Source organism: Gavia stellata, chromosome 17, assembly GCF_030936135.1.
Source record: "Gavia stellata isolate bGavSte3 chromosome 17, bGavSte3.hap2, whole genome shotgun sequence".
Classification (NCBI taxonomy): Eukaryota; Metazoa; Chordata; class Aves; order Gaviiformes; family Gaviidae; genus Gavia; species Gavia stellata.
The window spans coordinates 2,593,984-2,609,282 of NC_082610.1; the positions used below are offsets into that span (position 1 = coordinate 2,593,984).

General features: G+C 44.4%; 1 protein-coding gene across 1 annotated transcript; it reads right to left on the reverse strand.

Annotated features, from left to right (window-relative positions):
• Positions 1 to 3,872: 3,872 nt before the first annotated feature.
• Positions 3,873 to 4,886, reverse strand: LOC104253250 (proto-oncogene Mas). Its single transcript, XM_009819685.2, has one exon. It carries the CDS (start codon positions 4,827 to 4,829, stop codon positions 3,873 to 3,875), a length of 957 nt encoding a protein of 318 aa, XP_009817987.2. The 5' UTR covers positions 4,830 to 4,886.
• Between the last annotated feature and the right edge of the window lie 10,413 nt (positions 4,887 to 15,299).

Consider the following 15,299-nt stretch of genomic DNA (forward strand, 5'->3'; position numbering starts at 1 on the left):
ATTAGAAGACATGAGCATCACTGAGTGCCCTAAAACTTGGTCCGTGTTCAGAAGAAATTGGAGCTCATGAGCTCATTCCTCCTTCGGTTTGAGGTGATGTAAAGACAACCTCTTTGTGAAAGGTCCCGAGAGATTGTAAATCATGACAAAACACCCCAAATCAAATACGTCTCTCCTTTCTGTTTCTCTTGGGATCAGAGAAGAGATCGAGGGCATTTAGTGATCGACACATTGCTTTTATCCTTACAGCTTTGTGGCTTGGGACAGATTCGTTTCGAGGGGCATGCATGGTTACTCTCTGCGTAGGTAACAGCTAGCGAGAGGCAAAATGTTGAGGAAAGGGCAAAATCATGCGGGAATTTGGAGAGGTGGAGATCGGCTAAGTGTGGCATCCATGCAGAAGAGGAAAGAACGAGACCGTTCAACAGAGGAAAGAAAACGAAGCAGAAGAAAACGTTCCTACGTACAGACAGAGCAGGAGGAGATGGGGAGGGCCTGACTACGCAGTGACTGCCTGTGCATGTGCCTGTGAGAGAGGACTGGAAAATGGCTCAGCAGAGACAAAGAACACCGCAAAACCTGCGGATGGCGAGGCATCTCTGAACCCGGGCCTCGAATCCCTGCCTTCTGCCCCTGTGCAGCTGAATTGAGCTCTCAGAGGAGCTGGGATCTGGCAGCAGCTCTAGAGCATCTTTCTCTTGGTTTCTAATTCATTCCATTGGATCTTCTGGGAAATGCTTTCTCTGGAAAAGGCGGGGAAGGTGTTTCAGTCTGCAGATTCTGTTTGCGTCTTCGGTCATGTAATGACGCGGGTGCTGTCGGGAATGAGTGTTTTCACTGTGCAGAGGAGGATGACGAGATGGAGTCAGCACCAGATGAGAATGGGTTTCTTCTACGTTGTGAGGCAATTTCACGTTTCTGCTCCACTTCTCCGGTTGCTCCTACAGTAGGTGAGGAGAAAATTACCTGTCAGGGATTCCATTGCCGGCGATGCTCTGGCATATTGCTTGCAGCTGTGAAAGGCTCTTTGTGAATTTGTACCGGGGCCAAATGCTGCTATGCTAGGGATGTATAAATGAGTGGTTGGTAGAGATTGTGGGAAGTTCTCAGAGGAATGGTATTCTATTTTGTTTTGTCTTTCTTGGAAGATCAGACTTGGTTTAGACTGGATTAGTCTGAGGGACAGTATCCCTTTCCCCAATGTTTCCCCCAAATTTCACTTCCTGTGCAATGCCTTACCCCAAATCCAGCCAAGACCCCAAGAAGAAAAATGGCTTGTCCAATGTGCCTGGGGTGAGGGAGACACATCAACGAGGCCTTCATCCCCTGAGTGCTAGGCATCAGTAACTCTTTCTGGACATGATCAAGCCCTCACCTTCCACCCTGCAATGCTTCTGAGCCTTCTTTCTTTCACAGTACGTGTAAAAAGGTGTCTATTTCTTTCTCCTGCTGATAGGCGGGAGCCTCTCCAAACTGCACGAGCTTCTTACAGCTCCTTAATGAGTCATTGCTCACCTCTGATCCCGGAGAAATAAAGTATTTTAAAAGATCGAGCTGAAAGGGACTTTAGAAGGATAGTAACCACAGCAATTTATTCATAGCAATTAACAGAAATACTGCAGACAGAAGAGATACTTGCTGTGTGCCACTTGTAAAACGGACAGGAAGAAAGGACCGCGTTGAGGAGCACACTCAACGCTTACGGTCTGGGCTGTCCGTCTCCTTTCAGCTGTCCCCAAGGAAGGGGAAGAAAGCCCAACTGTGGGCTTTTTTCAGGGTGCCGGTGGCCCCTGAAGAATGTGCCCTTCTCATGGGTGACCACTGATCTTCTGGACGCCTTGGCATCTTTGCAGAGAGATACCGAGCAATTCAGAGGAGAAACTTAGTTCAGATGCTGAGGACGTTCTCCCTGGCAGGCTGGGCTGATTATCTTAGTGTTAGTTCAGGGTGGAAAAGCCTGCAGATGGTCCCTGTCTCCTTCCAGATCCTATCACTGACTTCTTTTGGACCACAGGAGATAGATACCCTGCAAATATCCGGCAGGTGCCACCCCTGAGAACGCCTGTCTTTTACCACGGATGATTGAGGGTTTATAGGCAGGCATCACCTTTTAAATGTCCAAGGTTGGATGTAAAGTGTTCACATTAATGTGATGTGTAAAATGTGTTCACATTAAACGCCGCATGTCTTCATGATGGGTATGTTTAAGGACAAACTCTCAGGATGGGAAGTTTTTCAGAGTTTATACTCTGTGTGTTTTTATCAGTTGATGGTTGCTTCCGAGCACAATAATGTTTTTAAATACAATTTGATTTCCTTTTAAAAAGAAGGCTTTTGACATTTTTAATAATAACGGAAATGTTTCGGTTCTCCCAATGACAAAATCATTACAGATATTAAAAGGAAAACATTTTTAACATGTTTTCTGATAAATGGATGCTCTCTTCCCCTCAGCGGTAGAAGAAAAAAAACCTTACTAAAAATAATTGATGACATAGACCTAACCTGAATCAACTATATGTATATTGCAGAACAATAGCATTAAAAATTAAAGGATAGCAGAAATGGAACTCAAATTTCAGCTTTCAGGAACTGTAAACAGGAAGCAAAAAGCAACTACAGACATTGGGGTGAACCACTATTTTTTTTAAGTAAGTGTTGTGTTTAAAAATTAATAAAAAGACAAATGAACAGAAAAAACATAATAGACAATAGAAGAATGCAGCTTCCCTTTAGGAAAATTTTTGCAGGTGAAGACATGGAAAGGAAATCTGTAAGGTTTCTGAAAGAAAATTGCCACTGTTGCCCTTTTCTATCAATTTAGAGCAAATGTTATGTAGTCTGATAGTACACCACTTCAAATAATCACATCTTGCATCTCTAGGGATTGGGTCTAGAGAATAATTTGTTGCCAGCTGTGGTATTTATTTACCTTTCTTCTGCTTCCTATTTTTTCCCTATCCTTGAATTTATTTCTATCGGTAGGGGAGATGTTAGAAGCCATGGGCTCTTAGCACCTGTCCTTCTCAAAGGAAGAAATCACAACCCAATGCATGCTGTAGTTACATGCAGATACTCTGTCCTGGACTGGAGAAAGCTAAAATAATATGCAACTCCAGCCCTGTATTTCTTTGAAACAGAAGAAACGGGAGCATACAACTCAGTGCATAAAGTTGTAAGGCAAGTTGGTAGGGTTGGAGCCCTTTTCTGCTACATCACACCTCTATGGGGTGGAAACCTCCCCCGTTAATAGAAGAAAGGGACTTCTAGGGCAGGAATCATGTCACTATTTGAAATGCTCACATTGGGAAGCAAAGAACCGTGTACTCTGTGAGCCGCAAAAGGTTGCATGTGTTGCTGAGATACAGGTGTTTAAAATCAGGTGAGATAGATAGACTCTCCTTCCAGGAATTTTGTGGCTGATTTCAACCGGAGGAGGATTCGTTCCTATCTCATCTTCCCAGACCTGAGTAAAATGTGACTGAGAATTTATGATTTTGATACTGCTATGCTCTGAAAGACAGAGATTTATTGAGTGAGCTGCACATTCTGAGTGGCACTCCTTTGATGAAATGCAGACATCAGGACATTTCACCTTATCAAACTGAAATCATTTAATGGCCACTGAAAAGAAATAGGCACTTTCAATGTGGTCCTAATACAGCTCAGATAAATTCTGTGGTTCAGGTGCTCATGAGTTTTCACCGACCACAGATGGAGCTTAAAATAACTAGCTAAAGGGTAGAGTTCTACAGTGAGGATCCTGAAGGTTAAGTGAGATAAACCTTCCCCAATACCTCAGAGTTCTTCAATTCTGGAAACTATCGGTCCTCAGCTCCAGAGAGTGTTATTGCATTAGGCACAGCAGGGTATTAGGAAGACATAGTTATTGTGTCACGGGTTTCCCGTTCATCCTTGTCATCAGCTGAATCTTCAAAGGCCCTCTGGAACGCCAGCCTGAGGGTGAACTTGATTCTCCGATCCCTGTAGCTCCCCACAAGGAAGTAAATGACGGGGTTGAGACTGCTATTCACACAGGACAGCACAAAGCCGATCTCCGGGGAGTAGAGAAATTTGTAGCCCAAGAAGTCAAAGAGGATCAGGACGCTCAGAGGCACAGCGAAAATGAGGAAGAAGAGGACGGTGAGCATGATGACGGTGAAGAGCCTGCCTGTTCGGAGGTGTTGGGAGCTGCACTTGACTCTAAGGAAGAGGGTCAGGCTGAAGAGCAGCATGAGGGGCGTGCAGAAGAGGAAGTCCAAGGTTCCGATGCTGATGAGCAGAAGCTGGCAGCTCCTAGCAGAGGGGCGAAGAGTACACAAAACATACCCGAGCGTGTTCAGCAGCAGGGAGAGACCCCAGAGCAGGCCGGAGATGATGCCGGACAAGTGCTTTGGGCGGTGGCTTCGGCACCAGATTGGACAAAGGACAGACAGGCACCTCTCAATGCTGATGGCGGTCAAGAGATACAAGCCGGTCCCATACATGAAAAGATCCAGGAAGAGGAATATCCCAAACTGCACCCCCACATTGAACTGCATCAGGTACTGAACCGTCTCAATGGCGATGCAGAGGAGATAGCCGAAGTCGGCAGCGGCCAGATTCAGGATGTAGACAGTGAAGTGGTTTCTCCGGATGCGGAATCCAAGGTACCATAGGACCATGCCATTTCCCACCATCCCACAGGCAGCGCTGATGAGGCAGAAGCTCTCCATGAACTTGAGGACAGTGTATGATGGCTCTGTCTTTCCCACAGCCCCGCTCTGATTAGTCCCGTGAGCGTAGGTGGTTGCAGTTGGAAGGAAGATTGATGTAGTTGAAGCACTCATAGTGAGTGATTTCAGACAGACCTGCAAGCAGAGAGGAGAGAGGTGGTGACGCCAGTGTGACTTTCCCTCATGGTGACCTGGTGGTGTTTCTGGATTTGTTCCAGCTCTTTGTAGCCAGAGCTTGATCTAGGGAGGGACTGCTGTGTTTGGACTTAGAGCCCAGAGAGTTGTTCAAAGCGCTGTATCTAAGGCCAAATTCTATACGACATGTAGGAAAAGTTAGATTGCCGTGTATTTCTTCCTTTTTAAAATTCATTTCTTCAGGGTCCTCTTTGCAGTTAGTATTGGGAAACAAATACCTGAAAAAAGCAACGATAGCTCAGATTAATCATGTCTGAAAAGTACCTCTTTTACTTGCCTGAATAAAAAGAGAATCCCGTGTTAACAACTCTGGGATAATTGTCTTTGCTTCATGTGGCTAGGATTAGGTGAGACAAATCTTGCCAAAAGTGTGTGAAAGTTCTAGGCGATCCACATACGAGTTTAATCAGCATGAAATCTGAATGAGTTTTGTCCTATGCATATGCCCAGAAAACATGGCAGAGACTACTCGAAATAGCTGGTAGTTTTTTATGCTGATAACTGATTTCTATTTTAATAAAGTGTAGTTTAATGTGGTTGGTCTGTTGTCCTGAGCCCTATGTACAGACAATAAACAAATCAATCTGACAGAGTCAGCCCTTAATAACTTTCTTCTCAGATAGAAACTGTAAGAGCCGTATGTGGGACAAAACATCTGACCTTCACAGGACATTGCAATTACGGCTCAAATAATTATTTCACCCCGTTCCCTGAGGCAGCTCACCCTACTTCTTCCCCCATGACACTGGGACCTGAATGAGAATCTTGGGGAAAAAAAAAGACAAAAAATAGAATTCACACCTTTTTTTTTGTCTGATGAGGTCGAACAGCATGACTCTTTTCCTCTTTCCCCCCCAGCTATTGATTTTGACATGGGAAGGTAGAGAAGTGTCTTGAAAGACAGCAAGAGATAGTTAAAAAGGAGAGAGGAACAAGTCCAAATGGGGAGAGCTAGGAAGATGTGAATCATTGAAGAGTCTAACCAGCGTGAAGTCTGTTGGAGACAGACTTCCGTAAACAAGAGGAATACGACAAATTGAATCATTATTGTTTCATCTCAGCACCACAGACGCACTGTCTTCAGTGCCACATGGATAGAGGCAAGATAAATGCATGTTGCAGGTAATTTCCTCGCCCAGCTGATGGCCTGGAGCAGTGGAGACAATCTTGCCGCATTAGCCCGTGGAAGGCACACGCACCAGCAGTGCTTGGTTGGGAATCCAGCTGGGACCGTTACACCTAACTTTCACCATTAAAAATGCAAATGTCTTATTTAATATCACCTTTAAAGCTGCCATTTGAATTAGTGGAGGTTGATGAGCCCCTCCAACGGTAATGTATTTTCCCCTAAGATAGGTGTAGGTAGGTGTGCAGTCACCTGCCTGTCTTTGCTGACCGCAGATGCGTTGCAGAGCGCCAGCTTCAGCGAGAGGATTAGTGTGTGGACAGATGAAGTTAGCTGAGGTGAATTCCACCCTTAACTTCACCAGGGTTTGCAGGATGTGAAACCTCTAGGGTTGACTGAAACCAGGGAACTTCTGGCACTGCACCATACTCTTATATAAGAAGCTGGATGATGCCATCCTCAGCTGTTACGGGACCTCGAGTGCTTCTAATACTAAGACGTTAGAGATCAGCGGTCTCTGAAGAAAGAGTTTTAGTACATACTGAAAGGGACTATGGAAAAGAAAAAACATCATCTCCTTCAGAATGCACAGAATCTCTGTGGTAGCACAGTTTCACAACAGGAACATCCCTGAGTTCAAACTCACCTTCTCTTTCCTAGCTGGGGAGAGCAGCATACTGCCTGAACAACATCTCTAGCAAGGCTACCTCTTCCCTGAACATCTGTAGCAAGCAAATGGAAAAGATACAGCCTTATGACTGTTCACTTCCTCGCTACCTGCTTTTGGGGTGGTGGCGAATTATCAGACCTTGATACACAGTAGAAAGCAGCTGAAGCAGCCTCTAATTCTGTGAACCAAGTTTGCTGTGAGGAGAAAGGAAGACCCAGTGGTTAAGTGATTTCCTAGCCCTTAGAAGACCAATTGCATCAGTATCCTCTGCCACAAGCTATCCGTGTAACCTGAAGCAAATTTCCAATTGATTTGAAGAGGACATGAAAATTTGAGTGTCACTTAAGCTCTGTCTAAGCCCACTCCAGCCTTCTGACCAGGTGCTCATTTTAGGAAAGCGGCTCTTCTACCTCCCTGCTGCAGTCATCTCCAGAAGGCAACTGACCCCATCCTCCAGAAATGCGTTTCTCTCCGCTGGGCATTCAGGGAATGACAGGTGATTAGCTGTCTAACTTAAGCTTGTCAAGCATATTTCCTAATGTTAAATGACATTGCCCTGTGCCATTGATCATATATGCCAGGTACAGATATGGCCGTAATGGATGCCCAGCGGGTAAACAACAAAACAGCACTAATTTTGCCTTCTGCTGTAATGGAAGTGAAGGAATCCTCTGACTTCTGTAGACCATGGAAAAGAATACCAAAAAAGTCGCTCACAGTTCTCATATATTTATTGTATGGCCCTGGAACGACTGATTTCTCGTTGTCTCCAAGACATGTTCAAGATGTGAGCCTACTTCCTTAACAAAACTAGTTAATGAAAGCTTGCATCCAACAGTAGCAGACTGAGTCTAGGTGGCCTTTTTCTCTCTTGAGATTAAACATCCTTCCTGTGATTTGCATGCTGAGTACCATGTAGTTCTTGTGGCAGACGTCAGTCTGAACAACCTTGACACCACAAAGACATTTTAGACTATGGACACAAAGTTATGATGTTGTATTTTCTTGGCTAATCTTAAGTCATCATTTAAGACCGAAACTGCTAATGCTAGGTCTCCGAATAATGGCATCTTGTATTACAGAGGTGTATTTAGAGCAATTCAATAGCACTTGTTCATGGAAAAGGGTCCCCAGAATGAAGCTCTCCTTACCTTGAAAATGATCAAGACAATTGCTTACCTATAGCCAATTTCTAACCATCAGGAGAAGAAAACATCTGACCTCCTTTCCTCCATCTTTTCTTCCTCCTCCCTTCCCCTCACCATCTCTCCAAAAGCAGGACAGAAAGCATTAGACAGAGTGCAATGGCAAAGATACCGTCTAGGAATTTCTCACCTTTTTGTGGGTTCCTTGGAATTTCAGTGACCGATTTGCAGCAGCTGCCTGGTATGGATCTGCTGGGTAAAATTGCCACCTGAATTCTGTGACATACAGTCCGGATAAAATCCTTGTGTCATACTGTGGTCCTGGGCTAGCTAGACACTGTTTAAAAAGCCTTGGTCTTTTCAACGTGACATCTGACAGCCAGCCAATCATCTCTTGGGGAAATATCTAGTTTGGTGTGTGTGTGGTCATTTAGATTTGAATCACTTCCCCCTTTGTACGGAACCTGTCACTGTCATGGCTCTGGAAATGCTTTTTTACCACTTCTCCCTTCGTCAGCCAGTCTCACAATACAAAGAAAGCAAGAACCATCTGTACAAAATTATACCTTGCCTCTGGCACTGATGCTTTGTTTCCTACCCGTGTCCCTGAGATGCTCTAGTTTCACAGTCCTGGAAGAGGATGCCTTAGTGCTGCTCAGGGTCACAGATTGAGAAATTGTTAGTCCTCTTCCATTACGCCTGCTGATGATTTCACAACCTCCCTCAGCACAACTTCTTATTCCCCAAGGACCTGTTGTCCCTGCCAAACCAGCCTTAACACACCCATCACCACAAAGTGTTCTTGTCTGACCCACAGCCTCTCCCAACGCAAGGTAGACCCTACTTAGTCGCCACTGCTTCACACAACCTTTCCAGGAGTAGGGTCCCCCCACACTCCATAGCCTTACCACACCTCAGCAGCTACAACTGCACAACCTCTGCTTGTGCTGCCTTCAATACGCAATGCCCGCTTCTCATGTCAGGAGCCCTTTCAATGCAACTTCACACCCCCCAGTATTACCTGCCCCTTCATACTGTCTTTCAGCACAGTCCTTCACCACACCTCGCGCACTTCCGATTTCACAAAATCCCTCAAGACAGCCTCCAGCCTCGTGCCTTCCCTTTCCAGTTTCACAACTTCCCCCCCAAACAGTGCCTCAGCCCCATCCTGCCCACCATCAGATTCACACCTCTTCACCACCTCATGTCTCTACCAAGACAGCCCCTTGACAGCATTCAGTACCCACCCACAACACCTCACTCATCTTCTCACCATGCACAGTCCCTCCATGTGCACGAGCTGCCACCACCGTGCTGTCCAGACCCACGTGCCAAAGCCAGTGGAGTGAAAAACGGAGAAGACACCTTTCTCCTTTCCTGGCAGTAAGCACATCTTTATACGGAACTATTTTGCAACAGGAGATATCAGCAACTCTTGGTTTGGGCTTGTGCATTAAGTCACTTTTGCTAGTCCCTTTGGCTATGGAAACAAACGGAGATGAACATGACGCTAGCCAAATTGCTGCCCTGTGTGTCAGTGGGTACAGAAACTGGCAGATCTGGCCCAAATTAGCTTAGTCGGCCAGATATGCAATGGTTCACCTTTAGCTTCTTCTGTCATTTGTTGTTCCTCTTCCTTTCCCAAAGATTGTACGACTATATTTACATTCTTACCCAATACTCTGTTTCCTATAGTGACTACTGTTAACCCTTATTAACCTGGCCAGGACGCCGGGCTACAGTGTAAGATGATATTTAAGTTAGAGGACTATTTTCACCCAGAGCAGTATTTAACCTCCTCATTAATTTGGGGATTTCCATTTTCACTGCATGGATCGCTGGCATTCTGTGTCGGGAGACGGTTACATTACTTTGGTTGTTATTGGGGCATTCTAAATTTCAAGAAATGTGAACAAAACAAAGTAAGGTGCAGTGGATGGAACAATTTATTTATTGACACCCGTAAGTCAGAAGCTAGAAATACACAGTAGACTTCAGAGCAGTGATGAGTTCGAGTTGAACAGATGCATGAATTGGCATATCCGTTTGCTTTATTTGGTTTCATTTCATAGGTTCACCTTTGGCTGCAGAAGTTTTAAGTTAAGAAAGATGAGGCTCTTCTGGACAGCAAGATCACATAGAATCACAGAATGGTTGGGGTTGGAAGGGACCTTTAAAGACCACCTAGTCCAACCCCCCTGCAATAAGCTGGGATATCTTTCACCAGATCATGTTGCTCAAAGCCCCATCCAACCTGACCTTGAACACTTCCAGTGACGGGACATCCACAACTTCTCTGGGCAACCTGTTCCCGTGTCTCGTCACCCTCATCATAAAAAATGACTTCCTTGTGTCCAATCTACATCTACTCTCTTTCAGTTTAAAATTGTTGCCCCTTGTCCTGCCACCACAGACAGGCCTTGTTGAAAAGCCTTCCTCTGTCCTTCTTATGAGCCCCCTTTATATGTTGAAAGGCCAGAAGAAGGTCTGGAGGAGCCTTCCATTCTGCAGGCTGAAGTCTCTCAGCCTTTCTTCATAGCGGAAGTGTTCCAGCCCTCGGATCATTTTCATGGCCCTCCTCTGGACCCACTCTAACGGGTCCATGTCTGTCTTGTACTGAGGACCCCAGAGGTGGATGCAGTACTCCAGGTGGGGTCTCACCAGAGTGGAGCAGAGGGGAAGAATCAGCTCCCTCGACCTGCTGGTCAGACCTCTTTTTATGGAGCCCAGGATACGGTTGGCTTTCTGGGCTGCAAGTGCACATTGCTGGGTCATGTTCAATTTTTCATCCACCAGTATCCCCAAGTCCTTGTCTGCAAGGCTGCTCTCAATCCCTTCATCCTCCAGTCTGTACTGATAGCGGGGATTGCCCCAACCCATGTGCAGGACCTTGCACTTGGCCTTGCTGAACTTCATGAGGTTCTTATGGGCCCTCTCCTCAAGCCTGTCAAGGTCGCTCTGGATGGCACCCCTTCCCTCAAAGCGTATCGACTGCACCACTCAGCTTGGTGTCATCTGCAACCTTCCTGAGGGTGCGCTCAATCCCACTGTCTATATCAATGATGAAGATATTAAATAGCATTTGTCCCAGTACGGACCCTTGAGGGACACCACTCGTTGCTGGTTTCTACTTGGACATTGAGCCATTGACTGTAACTCTTTGGACGTGGCCTTTGTCTGCCCTAAGTAATTTTGTTCAAAATCTAGATGTCTGTTTCAGACCTAATCCCATCCTAAAATCAGGTCTGAGGTAGATCAGGTGAGTCAATTGCTGGAGAGATGTATTTCTTCCCGCAGGAAAGCCTAGAGTGACAAAGACTTGACTCAGCTGACTTCCATAGGCATAAAAGAGCTGACTTCCTCCCTCGGTTTCCCCATTTGTAAAAGAAGGATTTTTTTTTACTTTCTCTGCAATTTGCTGACCTTTGCTAAAACATGCATGTTCTTGCAAGAGGCTTTATTCACCGGGTTGCTGGTGATGAAATTTCATGCAAAATAGGACTTGAAGAGTCATCAAGAGGTAACCCAGGCTATCTTTCTCTGTGAAAACTTAACTTAATCATAACCACTACTGAGAGAAGTGTGCCGAACCTGCCTGTTAAAAGACTACTGTGACAGGTAACTCTTTACCACCCCCAGAGCATGGCACCTCTCTCTTTACTCCTAGAAATCTCTCCAGCTTTTTTTTTTTAATGAAGATTTGTGGTTTATGTGTTTTCTTTTTGGAATACAGAAAGATGCAAAGTACTGTTTTGTTACTCGCAATGCTGTAAAGCCAAAGCAGTGGATCTAATGGACCTCTACCCTTGGGAAAACCATAAAGCATGGCTTAATGAAGGACTCTGGAAAGGGTTAACCGGACTAGGTCGCTGCACATGCTTGTCCAGCTTAATATTCAGCTAATCCATTGGCTGTTATTTCTACCAGAGGAATCCTGAAATGCCTTAATTATATATCGCTGACTGACGGCTATTTCTTTAAAATACGCTTGCTTAAACTTTTCAGTCAGGACAGAATTAATTTCTCCTCCCTTGCCTTTCATGCCTTCCCTTCATTAAGCCTCCTCCAGCCCCAAGAGCCCTTCAGGTGGGAGATTTCCTTGGGGAGGGTTCAAGAGTGCTACTTAAACAGTTCTCTTGCTGCTGCTGGGTTGTGAATGCATCATCCGGCGCACGGAGGCCAGGCCACACTATCCAGGCAGTTCGCACGTAGCCAGAAAATACTGAGATACAGGAAAGCAAGAAATTAAATTAGGTGGGATTATACAGTAAAAGGCACCTCCTAAGCAAGTGTTGGAAGCTTTCCAGAAGCAACCTATGTTCTTTAAAGTCTCTGTGCTCTAACACATTCCTACCAGGGAAGGCAGGTATTGAGGAGATAAAACCGTACAGCCCGTACACAAAATTTACTCAGATCTCCAAACACAGAGGAGGTAAGTTTTTCGGGTCCTCTGGATTCTTTATTTTCTCTTTTTGTTTTCTTTCTTCTTTTCTTTTCCTGATTTCCTTTCCTCTTTCGCTTCCCTTCTTCTTGCACAAATGTGAAAATACAAAAAGAATTTTTCACTAAAGTTATCAGCTGTCTATGGCCATCTTTGGCTGGAACCATGCACAGAGCTAGTTCTGTAGTCCCAGATTAGGTTATTTTGTTATTTTGTTTGCCATTAACCACCTGAGATTTTCAGGAAGAATGCTTGCAATGATGGTATGCTGCAATTTCTCATTCTTTTTGAAATGTTAGCAGTCCACGTTGTATTTATTTTATTTTGCAATTGATTGCATTATATGATATACCTCTAGTGCCTCCCTGAAAAGATACTTCTAGTGGTAAGACATAACTTGTGGGAATCCTCTATTGAATTAGTCATTCTAGTCATCCTCTCAGAGTCAACAGAAAAAAATAGGCACCTTCATCGTGTAATTCATCACATCTTTAAGCAGACACCTTAGGCTGGTCATTAATTGCCCTGCAAAGGCAGAAAAAAGAGTGCATACAACTGGCTCAGATGTAGGTGCCTACATGATGTAAGTCAATGAGATGGGATGAGGCACATGAATATATTGTACAACACGATTTGGTGGTGGTGACAGGGGCCCTACCAAGAGGGACACACAGTAAAGCTGTCTGTTGCGAATGGGTCATGTCTTTACAATCTTTTCAAAAATATACACCTTGTTTTAGCTTAGGAGTTTCCCATCTGCTGTTATTCAGGAATATAGTTTCCCTTGATCAAGGGAGGTTTAGGCTGGATATTAGGAAAAATGTCTTTCCTGAGAGAGTGGTGAAGCACTGGAAGAGGCTGCCCAGGGAGGTGGTGGAGTCACCATCCCTGGAGGTTTTCAAGGAACGTGTGGAGGTGGCACTGCGGGACATGGTTTAGTGGGCATGGTGGGGTTGGGTTGGTGGTTGGATTTGATGATCTCACAGGTCTTTTCCAACCTTAGTGATTCTGTGATTCTGTGATTTATCTCTTGGTCACTCCTTTCTGAACCACTGATTGCCTAAACGTGACACTGAGACTGGTGGGGTTTGCTTCCAGCTCTGCTCTGGCTTAGATGGAGCCCAGTTCTTCCTCTTCCACCGGGCGCTGCACGGCCGTAAATACGTATCCATTCTGGCCTTTTTTTTTTCTGTAGAAAACTATGTCAGTGCTAAGTGAAAAGAGGAGGGATGGAAATGATCACAACTTGCTAAGACTAGGTAGAAATCGATATCACATTGTTCTTACTGATCTTTTTTTCTTGGAGATATATCAGAAAAGGAATTATCCATGTAAATTCTACCCCCCTTCTTGACTATCTTTTACCTACTTCTTGACTATCTTTTTACCTACTGTTAGTACAGCTGTAGTAAGCACAGGAAAAGTCCCTAACTTTCCCAACTTCCTCTCTAGGCTTTACTTTGTGGGTTTGAGAGCAATTTTGGTTTTTCACCATTTCTGTCTTTCCTGTAGATGCTTGATCAGTTTTTCCCTGCACAAAAGTTTCTGATTTTACTGTAATTTTAAATAGGTGCTCGATAACTTGAATGAACTGAATGATTCCGCAGATTGGCTCATCACAGAGGGAGAACTGCTTGTGTTTTTGTTGGGCAGGACTTGCAATGGTGGTTTTTAACAGCAGTTGACTGGGAATGTTTTGATACTAGGATGAATCCCACACGGCTGATAATTTGTTTCTAAGAGGTGCCTGGTTTTGGTTAAACTCTGTAAAGAGTTTAATCTAGTGGTTTCCAGGCTTCTTTGACCAAAGCAACTCTGATATCTGGGTGCATAATGGCAAGTTGGTAATGTTAAGGACTAAGTCTTTTTAAAGATGTAGATTATTTATTTACCAGTGGCATGTACTGTTCCGGGGGCTATAGCTGGAACAGGCCAAACCAAAGAAGCCCGAAATTCACACTGGAATGTGACCATGTCTGAAAAGAGAAACTGTAGAGGTGTAGAAATGCTTAGAGATAAGGAGTTCAGCCATAGCACAAAAAACCAAAAAAAATACAGGGATGGCATTACGGAAAGCTCTGAGCTACTTTCAGGGGACAAAAAGGATTATTCTCTGAAGTTAACTTGACTGTGGTGGTGTTGATTTAGTCAGGCTCTTCCTAGTCAATGGAAAAGGAAAGGGTTCTGTAAAGGACCTTAGTTTAGCTGTTCTGCCTATAGAGACACTTTGACCACCAGCTAGACTGGCTTCAGTAAAGTGAAATTAACCCTTGAGAATATCCCCCGGAGTCTATCACAAATCAGTAGAAAGTAAAATTCATACAGTGCTGGGACAGAAGATCTGAAAAGATCCTTTCATTCTTCCTTCTTCTCAAAGGAACATTGCTGAGATTTAGAGCAAGCTAAATGCTAGGGCAAGTTACATGTGAAATTGTTTGCTGCTTTCACCATGAAAGATAACTTCCCCAGAACTCGTTGTTCAGCCCTTGAAGCTGCAAATTTATGTTTCAAAATGTATATACACAAGAGCTTTTTTTTTTTCTGTGGGTAGTTTCATTTCCCCTCTGAACAACAATTTAAAGATCATTTTTACTTATAAAATAAATCAGCATTCCAAGGAATATTTCCAGGTATTCTTAAAGGCACTATTTTTACAAACATTGTTTTCACGGATTTGGTCTACACTGAGGGCAAACATGCTTTTAAACATTGGTAGCCACTGTAGTGCTCGAAGTGAACACTCTGGCCTTGTCCTTAGCATGCCAGCCATAGATCCAGTCCTTCAAAATCCTGGAGGACCAGGACGGAGGAACACATCACAAAGTACAGCTGTCTCAGTGCGGTACCAGGCATGGCTGAAGGCTCATGAGAGGAGAATTAAATATATTGGGGGGGGGGGGGGAGAGAAAAAAAAAGCAATAAAACCCCCATTTCATAAACTTAATACTAATCCATTTCTGCTAAAGAATTCATTATTAATAATGAAAAAAACTGACGAAGCATTTGT

What these genes read in the sequence shown, in the direction of transcription:
- LOC104253250 (XM_009819685.2), bottom strand. Translation starts at nt 4,829, where the DNA reads ATGAGTGCTTCAACTACATCAATCTTCCTTCCAACTGCAACCACCTAC.